Source organism: Schistocerca cancellata, chromosome 2 (genome assembly GCF_023864275.1).
Source record: "Schistocerca cancellata isolate TAMUIC-IGC-003103 chromosome 2, iqSchCanc2.1, whole genome shotgun sequence".
NCBI lineage: Eukaryota > Metazoa > Arthropoda > Insecta > Orthoptera > Acrididae > Schistocerca > Schistocerca cancellata.
This window is the reverse complement of record NC_064627.1, coordinates 1,068,208,675-1,068,226,713: the sequence shown is the minus strand read 5'-3', so window position 1 is coordinate 1,068,226,713 and position 18,039 is coordinate 1,068,208,675. Positions and strand designations below refer to the sequence as shown.

Sequence of the window (18,039 nt, the reverse complement as noted above, 5' to 3'; positions counted from 1 at the left end):
ATCTGATGAAGAATGCTTGTGAAATCAGTTGCTTCCTCCATCACAGGCATCGATACAATATTTGGAAGCTGTTCAAACTTCTTGCCTGTAATTCTTTTTTGTTGCATTGTCTCGATATAATGGCACCATTTTATGAAGTCATCTGCTGTTGAAACCACCTTCAGGAGTAGGACTTGATACATGTCCTCAGCAACACCCTTCATGAGATGTGCAACCTCATCTTCCTTCTTCGTTCTAGGATCCACTATTTTACACAGCTCCAAGACGTCTTGAATTTAGGATGCTGTAGTTTCTCCTGGACACTGTGCCCTGGCACTTTAATTTATCTTCAGCCTTGCACTTCTGTCATTGTGTGTGGCCAAAATACTTGCACAGTTCTGCCTGGAATACTTCCCAACTTGTGAACTTCTCCTCATTGTTCTCATACCATTGCTTGGCAGCGCCCTCTGAGTAGAAAAATACGTTAGCCAAACACACTGTGTCATCACATTTGTTAAATTCTGCTATACGCTCATATACCTTCAGCCACTTGTTTGGATCTTGGCCATTGTCACTAGAGAACCTGGAAGGACGTCTCATGTGGTGGCACACAGTTGCTTTCATCGTAACGTCCTCTTCTTCTTGTGTCTCTGGTAGATTGAGATCTGTTGAATATGGCTCGAACTCGGGTTACTCGCCACATAAATGGTGGCTCTGTCGTGGCCTTATGGGAGCCACTGTGTCGTCGATAATGTGCGCTATCACAAGTTCCAATACCCAGTGCCTCCACCAGAATAATGTCATGTAGAAGAAGTGTAACTAGATGAATGACGGCCACTAACTTCACTTAACGAAGGTTTATTCAGCACTTGCACATACAAGAGTGTGGACCGAACTGCCTCCAGCCAGAACACATATAGTATATATACAGCTGCAGCACATTCCAGTACAATGATTCTTGACATTTGGGGATACTTCTAGAATGTACTCGAACCGAATATGGACATTAAAATTGTACAGTCTAGGTGAATTTTGAACTCATGACCCTCCAGGCAACAGTTTAGTATCATAACCACTGCACCATGGTACTACTCAGCTTCTTCTGTGACAATATACATATAACAGAAGTTCTTTACTGACTGTGCTCCTCAGCTTTTACAGCAGATATATGGAACGTGCCACTCTGCCACATATCTTCCCTGTGTGGGTATCCCAGCTGAGCTTTTGATCTATTTGAAATCCTAATAATTTTATTGTTTTATGATGACTGGGATCATTCAGATTGAATACAATAGCTTCAGTTCTACTATCATTCTTCTACAGTACATTTGCCTCAAACCAAGAAGTGCACCTCTCTATTGCCACTGCCATGCTGTGTTGCACATTTTCAAGATTAGTATCACAAGTGATGAGTGTTGTGTCATCAGCATATAGCACTGAATCACATGATACAACTGCAGGTAAATCATTTATATAAATAATGAAAAGGAAAGGTCCAAGAAAAGATCCTTGAGGTATGCCCTTTACAACTGGGAGACATTCTGACGTTTGATTATTTACCTTAACTAACTGTTTTCTATTTTCTAAGTATGACTGCATTAGGCATAGAGCATTCTCTCTCACTCCGTAGTGGTAGAGTTTCTTTATGAGAATACCAGATAAGACCATATCAAAAGCTTTCCTGAGGTCCAACAGTGATGCACAGATAATATCTTTATTTTCAAACCAATTGTGTATTTTTGCTACCATACTCTCCACTGCTTTGACTGTAGAAAGGCTGGATCTGAAACCATACTGTGAGGAGGTGAGTATATCATTATATTCAAAATATTGACTCATCTGTTTATGCATGCAGTATTCTATTATTTTTGATATTATGGGTATAAGTGATATTGGTCGATAGTTGTCTGTTGATGCTATATATCATTTCTTATGTACTGGTTTAACTACAGATATTTTTAAACATCCTGGATAATTACCTTCATTTAAGATTTTGTTGATTATCTTAGTCAGTGGTGTTATAATTTGATTTCTGATATATTTAATAACATAACTTGAGAGACCATAGTAATCCTCTGCTCTAGAATTACTGAGCTTAGCTATTACCATCTTCTCAGTTACACAAGTCCAGTGAAAGCTGTCTGTCTACTAACTGTTCATTTCTGGCAGCAATGCCTCTGCCTTACTCTCATTCTCCATTATGCTGTTATCTGATAGAGGATTGACAAAATGTGCATTTAGAATATTAGGTGGAATTGGTGTCTGGTATACTTTATCATCACAGTTAGTTTCTGTTTTAATAATTTCCCATGCAGCTTTGCATTTATTCATTGAGTTCAGTATATATGTATCATTTGTTTTGCACTTAGCTGCCTTGATTTCAATCAGTTAATCTTTTTCACTTTTATATACATTTCCTTGTCAGCATTATTGTGCTTGGACCTATCATGACAGAGTAGCATTATGATTCTTATTCTACTTAGATTTGGGGTGTACCAGTTTTTTTAGGATTTGTGGTTTGGTGTTACAATTTTGCTTTGATATTTTCTTGCAGCGTTTAGGACAACATGCTTCAAAATTTTCAGTTAACAGCTCTAGATATTTGTTGGTAGATTCATTTGCACCTGCAGTGGTTATTATTTTATGCGATTTTATTAAATTCAATTTACTTATCAACTTGTTTAGCTTTGATTTGTTAATTGGTCTTAAAATTTTTCTACAGTCTGTGGAAGTTACAGGTGCTTTACTGATAAGAGTTTGTCTGAGCCATAGTCCCTCATGATTTGAAATGCCTAGCTTGATTGTGTTGAATTCTGTTTTGTTTAGATGAAAATTACAAATTATGTTATCTAGACATGCTTCCTGTCTTGTGGGTGTGTCATTTATGCAACTGAGGTTAAGGGACCTTAATGTATTTAGCAAGTGATCAACCTTTCTGTTCTTAAACCTGATGTCTATATTGATATGACCAAATATTAGTATTCTGTAATTTTTGTATTTGAGTAGCAAGAGTATCAGTTTCTCCAGAAGCTGCACAAAAAGGTCTTCATTGTGTTTTGGGGGTCAGTGTACTGAAGCTATTATAATTTCCGGGTTTGGCAACATTATGGCTGCAGCTTCAAATTTTGCTTCTACGCACAGTCCACTTACATCTATAACTTCGTAGATTAGGTTCACACTATTTTTACATATACAGATACACCACCATGTTTAATACTTGTTCTACAGTAGCTAGTTGACAATTCATATCCGAATGGTACACTTAATTTAGGTTCTTCATTGCTAAACCAGTGTTCATTTATTGAAATCACAATGCAGTTTAAGTTTTCCAACCAATACTGAAGTTCATTAAGTTTGTTCTTAAGAGACTACACATTAATATGTAAGAACATTACACTTGTAGTTATCTTACTGTGGTTTTCCTGTAGCCCTTCAGCAAAAAATCATTGAGATGGGATGGAACTGTTGCTTTCCTCTTCTTGACATACTGATATGGCCATTTGATGGATTTTCCAATGTTGACTGCTCCTTCAGATGTCATGGTGGTGAAGTTCTTGTCTTATTAAGGGGATGAGTGGCTCCTATTACTTCTGCCAGTGCTGATGTTGCATTTTCCGTTGCCTGTGTTTCTGATGATAATGATTCTTGGGATGCTGCTGCCACTGGTGACTGTGGTTCTGCTGCTGTTGCCAATGGTGGTTGTGGTTCTGCTGTTGACTGGGATGATGATGATGTTGCTTGTTCCAGTACTGCTGTTAATGCTGCATCTGCTTCTATTTTTCTTGGTTCAGTGTGGTCAATCTCATTGTTGGAATGTGATTGTCCAGTTTTTCCATCTTCCTGGTTTTTTTGATTTTTCTACTTCTGGCATGATGGTTACTGTTAAGTTGTTTCCCATGACTAAGGTCTGCTTTTTGGTTGTTATTGCATACTTTAATTCTCTGCATAGTTTCTTTCTTCCTCTTTTGTTTATATGCAATCCTTGCCATGTGAAATCTTGTCTTCTTAGGAATCTGTTTACATCAAGTACTGAGACACGATTGTATTGTTCACAGGTTTTTACAATGTACTTGTTCAGCTGATATATGACATAATTTGTCTGTACCCTGTCTTGCTGGTATGGAATTGTACACAGTATCACCCTTGTGTGTAACGTATTCCTGATTAACTCTTCTACAGCATTTCAAATATTACAGTTTCTGCTGTCATTTGATCCAGCACAGACAGGGTGTCTTCTTTTCCTAGGTGTTCGATTCTGCTATGATTGTCTCTAGTAACTTCATTAAATAACACACCTGGTTTAACAAAAGGATGTTACAGAGAGTATTTCTTGTGATAATTCATTTAACAGGCTTACACAGTTTCTGTCATTTTTGTCAGTCAGCATAAGAACTTTAGTTTCTGGCATAGCTGTATTACATTGATTCCTGATTCCTTTCCCTGCTAATTGCATTTCTGTTTGTACAATATTTACTTTTACTGGGATGTGTTATGTAACACAATTATTGGAACATTCAGCAAATATCACTGTTTTGTTTTTCCTTTTATAAATTTGGTCTACATTTTCAGTCATCTGAACAAATTGACGCACCGTTTGTTGCACTCATACAGTTTATTTGTTCTTTTAGAGCCTTCAAACTGTCAGTAGGGTGTGCAGTTAGAGCATCCACTCGCAAAACTTCATCTTTCATTCGTTGTCGGGTAATTTCATCCTGAGTATTTCCTTGTACCATGTTTAGTTTCGAGCCATTGATTTCATTCTGTGCCTTGCGCTGACCAATTTACATGCTGTGCATTATGATGATTTACTTTTCTGCACCATGCTTCGCAGAAAAACATTTTTATTAGAGTAAGCATACCTGGAATACTGGTACTATTGTGTCTTCGTTTCCGTTTCGTTTGTGCACTTTGAACATATAGTTCAGAATTGTGCTACTCACTTATTTCAAAGGTTTTCACTAGTACATGCACTGATTTATATTTACACTGTGTCCACAGTTTATACAAATTTCACTAGCTTGATATTGTAACAAACTCTCTTGTAATGTCGAAAATTACTCATGTAGACTTGATTCTTCTCTTGTTTATTTTCACAAATTTGACTATATTCACAGTATTATTTCACTAAACACTAGCTATCTTGGTTTGTTTCACTGTGTTTAACTGTTCACTATGTGTAACTGTTTCTACTTCCTCTTTTCCTCTATTTTTGTGATGATATGATGCACAATACACTTAGGAGCACTATAAAAACCTCGATATCTGTATATTACACATATTTTTCACTCTTCATTCTATATTTGAAGCACTAACACACTCGTGATTTGTAGTGTCCACCATGCTACTTCTGCAAATGTACACTGTAGTGAGTTACAATTAACACTAATCTGTTAACATAGTTGATTACAGAAATTACTTGTAGATTTCAGTTTTTAATCCATTACAAATCATGATACTATATGATGGCCATCCAAATGTAAACTTGAACTTTGTTCATTGGACTCACATGGCATGAGCAGTCCGGCATCTTGGGAAATCTTTTATAGTAGAATGAAGAGGGGATAGAAGAGGGGATAGCCAGACACGTAGTCAACACACTCAAGTCTGTCATTTCATTATCACTTTGAGTAAACAGGTAATAGCTGTTTCTGTTCCACAGTGAATTATTATTCGTTTTTTCACCAAAAAGGAGTGAAAGCAAGTGACATTTTGAAGAGACTGCAAGCACAGCTTGGTGAAAGTACTCTGTGTAAAACCCAAGTGTTTGTTTAATCCTTTTGAATAAAATGTCAGACTGTATCTGACACAATTTTCTGATATGGCTTCAATTTTGGATGAATTTCTGACATGTTTTCACTATTGTAATTTCCACCTGCACCATTTTTGGAATTCATTAGGTGCATGGCAGCACTTAGTATGAAGCACTGACACCTCAAACCATATTGTGTTTGCACCTTTCTAGTAGGATAATGACCAGTAGAAAATATGTAAGTGATGATATTGCTAAGTGGCTTCTCGAAGACATTGAGAATGAAGGAGAATTAGTGATGAAAGTGATCATGGAGAGATTGCTGTGTGCAGTGATATAAAAGCTATTGAATCACAATCTACTAATGGAGTGCAAAGTCTTGAAGAGACCCAATCTATAGCAAATACCTGGAAGTTTCATCACAATGGTGATGATGGTTTCACGAAATTTAATTTTTCTGTCAAGCAACAAGATTTCACCATTCCTCATGGTTTTTGACCGAAATCTATACTTTATTATTTCCACATCATCTTCACTAACAATCTTATTAGTGAAATTGTGAAATCTACAAACATGTATATTAACAAAGGAAAAATATCACTCCGCTTACAAAACGCTGAACATGGCACTCATGGAATGATGTTTCATTAGAAAAATTGAAGGTCCACATCTACATCTACATGGATACTCTGCAAATCACATTTAAGTGCCTGGCAGAGGGTTCATAGAACCACCTTCACAATTCTCTATTATTCCAATCTCGTGTAGCATGCGGAAAGAATGAACACCTATATCTTTCCGTACGAGCTCTGATTTCCCTTATTTTATCGTGATGATCATTCCTCCCTATGTAGGTTGGTGTCAACAAAATATTTTCACATTCGGAGGAGAAAGTTGGTTACTGGAATTTCTTGAGAAGATTCCGTCGCAACGAAAAACACCTTTCTTTTAATGATTTCCAGCCCAAATCCTGTATCATTTCTGTGACACTCTCTCACATATTTCGCGATAATATAAAACGTGCTGCCTTTCTTTGAACTTTTTCGACATACTCCGTCAGTCCTATCTGGTAAGGATCCCACACCGCACAGCAGTATTCTAAAAGAGGACTGACAAATGTAGTGTAGGCAGTCTCTGTAGTAAGTCTGTTACATTTTCTAAGTGTCCTGCCCACAAAATGCAACCTTTGGTTAGCCTTCCCCACAACATTTTCTGTGTGTTCTTTCCAATTTAAGTTGCTCGTAATTGTAATACCTAGGTATTTAGTTGAATTTATAGCTTTTAGATTATACTGATTTATCGTGTAACTGAAGTTTAACGAGTTCCTTTTAGCACTCATGTGGATGACCTCACACTTTTTGTTATTTAGGGTCAACTGCCACTTTTCGCACCATTCAAATATTTTTTCTACATCATTTCGCTGTTTGTTTTGATCTTCTGATGGCTTATTAGGCGATAAACGACAGCGTCATCTGCAAACAACCAAAGACAGCTGCTCAGATTGTCTCCCAAATCATTTATATAGATAAGGAACAGCAAGGGGCCTATAACACTACCTTGGGGAACGCCTGAAATCACTTCTGTTGTACTCGATGACTTTCTGTAAATTACTATGAACTGTGACCTCTCTGACAGGAAATCACAAATCCAGTCACATAACAGAGACGATATTCCATGAGCACGCAATTTCACTACGAGCTTGGTGTAATATTGAACGGGGCCTTGAATTTGAATGCAGAACTATTTGACTGTTTTACAGTAGACTGGTTAGAACAAACTCCATTTGTCAAGGATCTTTTCCCCTGTCTCCTTTTTTATTCAAATATTTTGAATGCTGCATTTATTTTCACCTGTCACAGCACAGGTGTGTCACTGTATAAGAGGGACAAGGTGAAGGATGTTAGTGAGTATATTGATGGTAAATGCAAAGAACTTGATGTATACCAAAAAGAAATTTGGCTGTAGATGAGAGCACAGTAGGATTCAAAGGAAGAATTCAATTTACGTGCTAATATCCATAGAAGCCTATGAAGGGAGGTTTACGAGATTTGTGTTTCTGTGAGTCAGAGAGTGATTGTGTTTTCCCCAAATTCTTTATTATGGTAAGACAACTATGAAAAGTGTAGTTCGTTCTGATTTACCTTGTGGAACCCGAAGAGTGGTTCACTTTGCACAGCAATTGCAAGCTTGTCCAGATGGTTTAGACTATCGTATCTTTACTGACAGGTTCCATGCAAGCCCCCAGAGTTGCTCAAAATTGTAGGAAATGCAATTTCATCTAACATGTATAGCTATATCTTCTAGGAAAGACTTTCCATGCTATTTGAAGAAGATGAAACTTGATGAATCTGAGTTACACACCTATCACAGAAAGATGAAAATTACATATCTTTTAGTCCGTGGCAATGTTCCATACATTTTTTGGTCCTCAAACCTAGTTGATCACTGGTTACAGAAAGAAAGAGCCTTTGCAGTTCCTAAAACTGTCTGTTATTTTGCAATACTCTAAGTTTATTGACGGAGTTGTCAGGGCTTATCAGTATTGTGGTTACCGTATTTACTCGAATCTAAGCCGCACTCGAATCTAAGCCGCACCTGAAAAATGAGACTCGAAATAAAGGAAAAAAAATTTCCCGAATCTAAGCCGCACCTGAAATTTGAGACTCAAAATTCGAGGGGAGAGAAAAGTTTTAGGCCGCACCTCCAAATCGAAACGAAGTTGGTCCATTGTAATATGAGACACAATTTAGGTCGAATGAATGACGATACAGCTACAGTAGTTTGGTTCGCGTCGTCAGCTTAGCAGTTAAGCTTTACCACGTAGCCATTGCTATGCGTCAGGCGCTCCGTCCGTATTTATACGGGCACCCTTCCTTTTTCACGTGCTTCGTCTGGTTTGAATCGATTGCTTATTTTGCTTTGATCTGATAAATGCCGTTTTCTTTGTTATAGGTGTTTGCGTCACTCTTAAAGCTGAAAATGCATTACTGCACTGTGTCATGCATTGTTTGTCGCATTCTGATAGTGCGTGTTTACGGCCTGTCGCGGCACGCGACATGGCTTGCTTTTGTACGCGCTACCGCCGCGTACAATTTAAAAAAAAAAAAAAGAGAGAGAGAGAGAGAGAGAGAGAGAGAGGAATCGTCTCATTACTCATTAGCGAAACAATGGCAAGAGACTGCTATTTGTTGTTACTTACACTGCTGCTTTCTTTGATAATGATCAACAAGAATCAAATAATAGACTGCGTATGATAGAACATGTTCTGAACGAGAGTTAGGCGAAAATTTTTCTCCGTTTGAAAATCTTTGCGGCCGCTTCTTTATTACATCAAATTCTGCACAGAAATTAGAGTCATCTTAGATTTAAAAATCTAGTCACTTGCCGTGCTTCCTTTCTGACTGTAAGAATAATACGAATATAAACATGACACGATACGTATATTCTTCCGCGTTTGCTGTTGTCTCACTCTAGTTTTCGTAGTTTATTAGGCAGACAGGATTTAAATGAGATAGCAGCAAACACGAAAGAATACATGGCAAAATGTTTATATTCGTATTATTCTTATGGTGAAGAGAATACTGTATGTGATTCATATTTCATCAGGTTCCTATTAGCAACCGTCTCTTCTCACAGATAGAAAAAAATTCAGAACGTAGAGTTGGCCATATTGACAAATATCCCAAACAGTCTTGCCAGTCAGATTTTCGTAATACACTGAAATTGTGCTACATTCGAAAATGAACAATACGGAATTTGTATTTACTTCGTTGGATAATGTATGAAAATGCAGTGGTCGAAACTCGCGGCGAAGAAAATAAGCTCGTCTTCCACTTTTTTTTTTTAATTTATTTACTGACGCAGAGGTTTAGGCGCCAGTATTTATCTTTGTGCCTACAACGCATGCCTGCGTAGCGCTACATATATTCGACGGCAGAAGTTAGTTGTGGCGGCACGTACCAACATTTTTCATAACTTCCGCTTGCTTTGCACTCGATTCTAAGCCGCAGGCGGTTTTTTGGATTACGAAAACTGGAAAAAAAAGTGCGGCTTAGATTCGAGTAAATACGGTACAGTTTTACAAGACAATCATATAACTGGTGGAAAAAATTATTCTTTTGGCTGATTGAAGTTATTCTAGTTATATGCTTTACTGGATGCAGCAAAATGTATGTGGAGAACAACTGCAGACTCAGCTTTCCTGTAGAAGAAATCTAATCAGACAGCTAGTCGGCCATGTGAGAAATACAAATTCAGAGATAAAAGGAAGACCCTGGACTTCACCCACGAGAATGTTGTAGAAGTTAGACACAGAAAAAAATTCTAAACAACACTAAATAAAACACCACATGTAGTTTTAAAAACTAGTGTAAAAGAAAATAAGATTGTTAAGCAACCTTATGTTGCATTTTTTTAATGGTAGCATAATAACCTATAATCCCTCACATATTTAAAAGGATAAAAGAAATGAATTATGAGGAGGATGGAGTGAGTGGAAAAACAGGCTTGGAAAAATTTAAGCCCAGAAGTTTCAAAATAGTTATGATAAAGTGAAAGATCAAAGCTATAAAAGATGTCCAGTGACCCGTAGCATTGAAGTCAATATTCAGACTGTGTGTGATATTGTAGAAGGTGATTGCTGCATTACTGTTGCCAAGATTGCATTGCCGGTGGGAATACGTGTTGGCCATGTCGATACCATTTTACCTTACAAACTTGGATATGGAAAAATATTGGCAAGGTGGATTTCATGTCTTCTCACCAAGATTCAATAGAATGCATAGAAAGGCATCTGTTGACAGCTTCTGAATCACTATGAAGAAGCAGGCCAAATTACAGCCTGCAATGAAACATGGGCCCATCACTATACCCAGGATGCGTATGGAGTCTAGGAGAGTTCAAGTGGCAGCACTGATCAAGGCCAATGCTCAAAAAAGTTTTGACAACTGTATTTTTGGACTCAAAAGATATATTACTCATTGACTACCTGAATGGGAGAAGGAAAGAGAATGCGACATACTACTGGAAGCTACTTGATAGTGCCATGACTACTTACCACAACAAACAGTGCCAGCAACTGGTTCGTGATGTCCTCTTTCTGCATGGCATTTTATGGCTGCATACAGTGGCACTAACTTGTGAAAAACTCACTGAGCAGCACTGGTAACTTTACAATCCATACTGCCCCCATGTGACTACCACATTTGATTCACTGAAGAAGGCGTTAGGACGACAGAACTTTGAAGATGACACTGTTGTTGAGCAAGTTGTGTGCTGGTGGGTACTGGGGCAGCCAACTTCTTTCTTCAATGAAGGAATTGGAAAGCTTTGTATCTATTAGAAAAAATGTATTTCTTTTGATGGAAACTATGTAAGAAAATAAAGCACGCCATTTTTACGTCACCAATAAAGCTATGTTACGATATTCCAGCTTGTATTTGAACAGCCGTTATTGATATCAGCAGAAAAGCACCTATTCTGGAGAAACACACTGCTCTTTCTCTTAAAATACATAGCTGTTTTTTATCTACTAATTCATTCTAAATAATTTGAATCAGTCTTTCCTCCTCATCCCGTCCAATAAGTCTGCACTGAACCAGGTTTCTGGGTAACTTTTCCAAACTCTCCTTATTTCTTAAACTTCCCAGTACTTTTCCTTCATCCCTCTTCCTTCCCAATCCATTCTTCTGCCAGAAGAAGAAGACATTCACCCTGAACACTTGCAAATTTCAATGTCTGTACATGTATATTCTCCCGCTAATGTTTTATCTATCCAATTACATTATATTTTCAAAAATTGATTATTTTCATTGATGTAGTGAACATTTAGATAATCGTGCTGATTTAAGAGAATACTATAAATTGTGTCTATATTCTGGGAAAATTAAAAACCTGTCAACCGTGTCCCTCCACTGTTCTTATTTTATTCATTGATAGGGAGCTGTTCCTCTTGGCCACAATTATCGTCAGTTTTCTTCTCTATGTGAAGGCTTGTTGTACTGGAAAGTAGAGAATTCCATAAAATCTGAATTATTGAAATGTTTTTTATTACAGACTGAAGTCATGCTTTTCTACAGTGATAACCAGTTTTATTAAGCTGCTGTACATTCTTCAGATCTTCTGAAAATAAAAAAGGCTTTTGTATCTTATCCAGGCCAAGCAAAGTTTGTTTTATGCTCCACTCAGTGAGGGATGAGCAAAATGACAGCACATTGACATGTATGGATTATGCTCTTTTCCATTCAGTACTATGCTATGGAATTATTTTTTGGGGTCATAGTACTGAATCTAGAAAATGATTTATACTGAAAAAAAAAGCAATCAGAATAATCCTGTACAAAAACAAAGAGGAATGTGTAAACCAATGTTTAAAAATTAAACATCTTGCCTCTCCCTAGCCAATATATATTTGAAATTCCCTATTTTATTAAACAAAACATCAGTAGATTGCATAAGAATCTGGACAGTTGCCACAATGACAGAAGGTCAAAACAGTTGTTAAGACTAGTTCCCCATTCTACTTAACTGTATAGCAATAGTGTTAAATGTATGGGAATCAAACTCTACAACCATCTCCTGAAAGAAGTAGAAAGTATTTAGGGGAAAAATATATACCGTATTTACTCGAATCTAAGCCGCACCTGAAAAATGAGACTTGAAATAAAGGGAAAAAAAAAATCCCAAATCTAAGCCGCACCTGAAATTTGAGACTCGAAATTCAAGGGGAGAGAAAAGTTTTAGGCCGCACCTCCAAATCGAAACAAAGTTGATCCATTGTAATATGAGACACAATTTAGGCCGAACGAATGACGATACAGCTACAGTAGTTTGGTTCGCGTCGTCAGCTTAGCAGTTAAGCTTTACCAGGTAGCCATTGCTATGCGTCAGGCGCTCCATCCGTATTTATACGGATACCCTTCCTTTTTCACGTGCTTCGTCTGGTTTGAATCAATTGCTTATTTTGCTTTGATCTGATAAGTGCCGTTTTCTATGTTATAGGTGTTTACGTCAGTAACTCTAAGCTGAAAATGCATTACTATACTGTGTGATGCATTGTTTGTCGCATTCTGATAGTGCGTGTTTACAGCCTGTCGCTGCTCGCGGCATGGCTTGCTTTTGTGCGCGCTACCGCCGCCTACAATTAAAAAAAGAGAGGAATCGTCTCATTAGCGAAACAATGGCAAGAGACTGCTATTTGTTGTTACTTACACTGCTGCTTTCTTTGATAATGATCAACAAGAACCAAATAATAGACTGCGTATGATAGGACATGTTCTGAACGAGAGTTTGGCGAAAATTTTTCTCCGTTTGAAAATCTTTGCGGCCGCTTCTTTAGTACATAAAATTCTGCACAGAAATTAGTCATCTTAGATTTAAAAATCTAGTCAGTTGCCGTGCTTCATTTCTGACTGTATCACTATTAGGCATAAGAGTAATACGAATATAAACATGACACGATACGTATATTCTTCCGCGTTTGCTGTTGTCTCACTCTAGTTTTCGTAGTTTATTAGGCAGACAGGATTTAAATGAGATAGCAGCAAACACGAAAGAATACATGGCAAAATGTTTATATTCGTATTATTCTTATGGTGAAGAGAATACTGTATGTGATTCATATTTCATCAGGTTCCTATTAGCAACCATCTCTTCTCACAGGTAGGAAAAAATTCAGAACGTAGAGTTGGCCATATTGACAAAAATCCCAGTCTTGCCAGTCGGATTTTCGTAGTACATTGAAATTCTGCTACATTCGAAGATGAACAATATGGAATTTGTATTTACTTCGTTGGATAATGTATGAAAATGCAGTGGTTGAAACTCGGGCGGAGAAAAAAAGCTCGTCTTCCAATTTTTTTTAAATTTTATTTACTGACGCAGAGGTTTTGGCGCCAGTATTTATCTTTGTGCCTACAAAGGATGCCCGTGTAGCGCTACATATATTCTACGGCAGAAGTTAGTTGTGGCGGCACCTACCAACATTTTTCAGAACTTCCGCTTGCTTTGCACTCGATTCTAAGCCGCAGGCGGATTTTTGGATAGCAAAAACCGGAAAAAAGTGCGGCTTAGATTCGAGTAAATACGGTATATACCTTAAGAGCACTCCTTACAAAGCATTGCTTTTACAGCATACAAGACTTACTTGAATGTGATCTATCACAAATTAAATTATATATTTTTTTATGTTTCAAAATCAAACTGTTCCATTAGAAATAACTTATTGTCCATGAATGACTTTTGCTGTCTGATTATGACCAAAATTATTATTTGAAATTATTCTTATTCTGGTATTATTATTATGAATACATATGTAATATATCTTCAGTGACATGTACCCTGTAAGAAACAGTGCTGTGTCTGTATAAGTTCTTGTGTCATTTTTTTGACTTGTCCCATATCATGTTGTACACTTCTGTACATTGAATGATTGAGTTGATCAATAAAAATACAAGTATAAATCTTACTATTTAACAACACTCTAGAAAAAAATTGTAATGATCTGGAATTTTGAGCTAAAAAAATCACAAAATTGAAGTAATAATTCTGGGACAGAAGTCTGATGGAATTAAGATAAATGCCTCAGTTTTGAAGTACTTTTACAGTATGTCATAGAAGTAGTTACTCATATAAGTCTTCTGGAAAAAATAATAAATAGAACTAGTCTCAAAATTCCAGCTGAAAAAAATATGACAAACATGAAAATGCACCAGAATACACAGGAGCATAAATAGGTAAAATAGAGTGAGTTACAAAATTTCAATATTTTGAAGAAACAGCTGAATTGAAAAATTTGCAATATATGTAAAAGTTAAAGCATAAGGTATGACAAAAAATAACACTGGACTTTTCATTGTTTAACTTATCCTTTGAATTGTTTGTAAGCCTGTATTGTGGTAGAAGTATATGTGTTTATTCCTCTACCATCATTTTAGTTTTCCACATGTACGAACCACTTTTTTATGTTCATTATTTGTTGGAATATCAGTGATGTAGTATTATTCTTTTGTAGATTGTTCAACTTGAAGAATTATTAGAAGTACGACATTCGGTATTTATTGTTGGCAATGCCGGAACAGGAAAAACTATGGTTTGGCGCTCATTGTTCAAAACATATCATAATATGAGAAGAAAACCTGTATTCAATGATCTTAATCCTAAGGCAGTTATAAACGATGAACTTTTTGGCATAATCAATCCAGCAACAAGAGAGTGGAAGGATGGTGAGTGACTGATTCCATTTGCCTGCTATACATTTTATAAGAAGGGGTAAATGTAAATAAAAATGTTAACTAAACTGAACTCCACAATGAATTTCTGCATTTAGGTACATAGTCTGCAAGCCAGTACAGTGCTGGCAGAGGGAATTTTGCGGTATTGCCAGTCATTTCCTTTGCTGTTCCTCTCACAAGTTGAGTGAGTGAAAAATGGTTGCCTGTGTGCTTCTGTATGAGCTTTCATATCCCTTATTTTTTATTCTGTCCATATGAAAGCCAAATGTTGAGGACAGTGCAGTCATTCTGCAGCCTGTCACAGATGCTGGTGTTCTGAAATTGTGATTACTGTTTTGTGAAAAGATTGTCTTTTTCTCTCCTAGGAGCACCATATAAGCTCATAAAACATTTCTGTAACACTGTCAAACTGACCAGCAAAAAATTTTGCAGCAAGCCCATGAATTGCTTTGATGTCTTCCTGTAATTTGACCTGGTAGAATTCTCAAACTCTCTAGCAGTACTCAAGAATGGGTCACTCTTGCATTCTATACATGGTCTCCTGTGTATTTATTTTTATTTTTTATTTAATCATAAGTTTTCAAAAGCAAGTTAATATCTAGGAACACCAAACTACAAGTATACAAATCATTGATTATACCAGTACTCACCTATGGATCTGAAACCTGGACTCTCACAAAAAAAGAGGAAAACAGATTAAGAGTATTTGAACGAAAAATTTTGAGAAAAATATTTGGACCCATAAGAGATAGGATCAGTGATGAATGGAGATTGCTAAATAACAATGAAATTTACAAATTATATAAAGACTCCGATATAGTGGCCAAAATTAAAGCCAAAAGACTGAAATGGATAGGGCATGTCATCAGAGCACCACCAAACAGGACCATCAAGAAAGTGACTGAAGAGATTCCCACCGGAAGACGACCTCTTGGACGCCCACGCATGAGATACTTGGACAATATTCAAGATGATCTCAGAAAACTAGGACATGACAGACAGTGGCAAATTACTTGTAAAGACAGAGCAAAGTGGTTCAACATTGTCCATTCTGCAGCAAAAAGCCTTCATGGATTGTAATGCTTAATAATAATAATAATAATAATTTAATCATATCTGATTAGGGTCATCAGGCCCTCTCCTACATCAGACCAGGCTTTCACAACTACAGTACCATTTTTAAATCATACTTATCTATGAAATGACAATTTTAATATGACAAATAGTATTAAAATGATTTGAGTGTCTATAGAGGCAGTGTGAGTAAATAATACTGACTATGAACTAATGAAGTTACTACTGACAGAACTTCTATTACTGCTGCTGCCACTAATATTAACAATATTAATATTAGTAGTAATAATAATAATAATAATAATAATAATAATAATAATGGGGACAACAATAACAATAATAATAGCTGCAGATATAAAAAGAATTTATAGTTATACAAAATAGATGTTTTCTGGTACAGGGAGTTCTGGGGAAAAGAAAGTTAAGAGAACTGCAGCAATAAGTTTACTGTTACCAGTCACTGTTGATTTATATGCACAACACATTTTGAAGGCTTGAACCTCAATCGTCAGATGGATTTACATGTGTTAGTATGACATACGTGTGTGTTGTGTTGTGATTTTGGGGAAATTTGAGCACTGTCAAGTGGAGAAAAGGATTTGCATACCCTTGAAATTTTTATTCCAATGCATGTATTCAACAATTCAAACAGAGCTCTCCACAATTCCAAAATAATGATGTTATGGTATATATTCTTTGTACTTCAAGATAATGTTTCTATTTTGCTATATTGTTCTGAATATAATAGAGGGAAACATTCCACGTGGGAAAACTATATTTAAAAAGAAAGATGATGAGACTTACCAAACAAAAGCGCTGGCAGGTCGATAGACACACAAACAAACACAAACATACACACAAAAATCTAGCTTTCGCAACCAACGGTTGCCTCGTCAGGAAAGAGGGAAGGAGAAGGAAAGACAAAAGGATATGGGTTTTAAGGGAGAGGGTAAGGAGTCACTCCAATCCCGGGAGCGGAAAGACTTACCTTAGGGGGAACAAAGGACAGGTATACACTCGCACACACACACATATCCATCCACACATACAAGACACAAGCAGACATTTGTAAAGGCAAAGAGTTTGAGCAGAGATGTCAGTCGGGACGGAAGTACAGAGGCAAAGATGATGTTGAAAGACAGGTGAGGTATGAGCGGCGGCAGATTGAAATTAGGAACTAGCGGAGATTGAGGCCTGGCGGATAGCGAGAAGAGAGGATATGCTGAAGGGCAAGTTCCCATCTCCGGAGTTCTGACAGGTTGGTGTTAGTGGGAAGTATCCAGATAACCCGGACGGTGTAACACTGTGCCAAGATGTGCTGGCCGTGCACCAAGGCATGTTTAGCCACAGGGTGATCCTCATTACCAACAAACACTGTCTGCCTGTGTCCATTCATGCGAATGGACAGTTTGTTGCTGGTCATTCCCACATAGAACGCTTCACAGTGTAGGCAGGTCAGTTGGTAAATCACGTGGGTGCTTTCACACGTGGCTCTGCCTTTGATCATGTACACCTTCCGGGTTACAGGACTGGAATAGGTGGTGGTGGGAGGGTGCATGGGACAGGTTTTACACCGGGGACGGTTACAGGGGTAGGAGCCAGAGGGTAGGGAAGGTGGTTTGGGGATTTCATAGGGATGAACTAAGAGGTTACGAAGGTTGGGTGGACGGCGGAAAGACACTCTTGGTGGAGTGGGGAGGATTTCATGAAGGATGGATCTCATTTCAGGGCAGGATTTGAGGAAGTCGTATCCCTGCTGGAGAGCCACATTCAGAATCTGATCCAGTCCCGGAAAATATCCTGTCACAAGTGGGGCACTTTTGGGGGTCTTCTGTGGAGGGTTCCGGGTTTGAGGAGATGAGGAAGTGGCTCTGGTTATTTGCTTCTGTACCAGGTCGGGAGGGTAGTTACGGGATGCAAAAGCTGTTTTCAGGTTGTTGGTGTAATGGTTCAAGGATTCCGGACTGGAGCAGATTCGTTTGCCACGAAGACCTAGGCTGTAGGGAA

General features: G+C 37.5%; 1 protein-coding gene across 1 annotated transcript in view; it reads left to right on the top strand.

The window, feature by feature from the left end:
• LOC126161033 (dynein beta chain, ciliary-like) overlaps positions 1-18,039 on the top strand; it is a 784,705-nt gene that overhangs the window by 625,371 nt on the left and 141,295 nt on the right. The window contains exon 42 of the mRNA XM_049916954.1: positions 14,739-14,949. Within this exon, the coding sequence (XP_049772911.1) occupies positions 14,739-14,949 (211 nt within the window). The remainder of the gene's footprint in view (positions 1-14,738; positions 14,950-18,039) is intronic.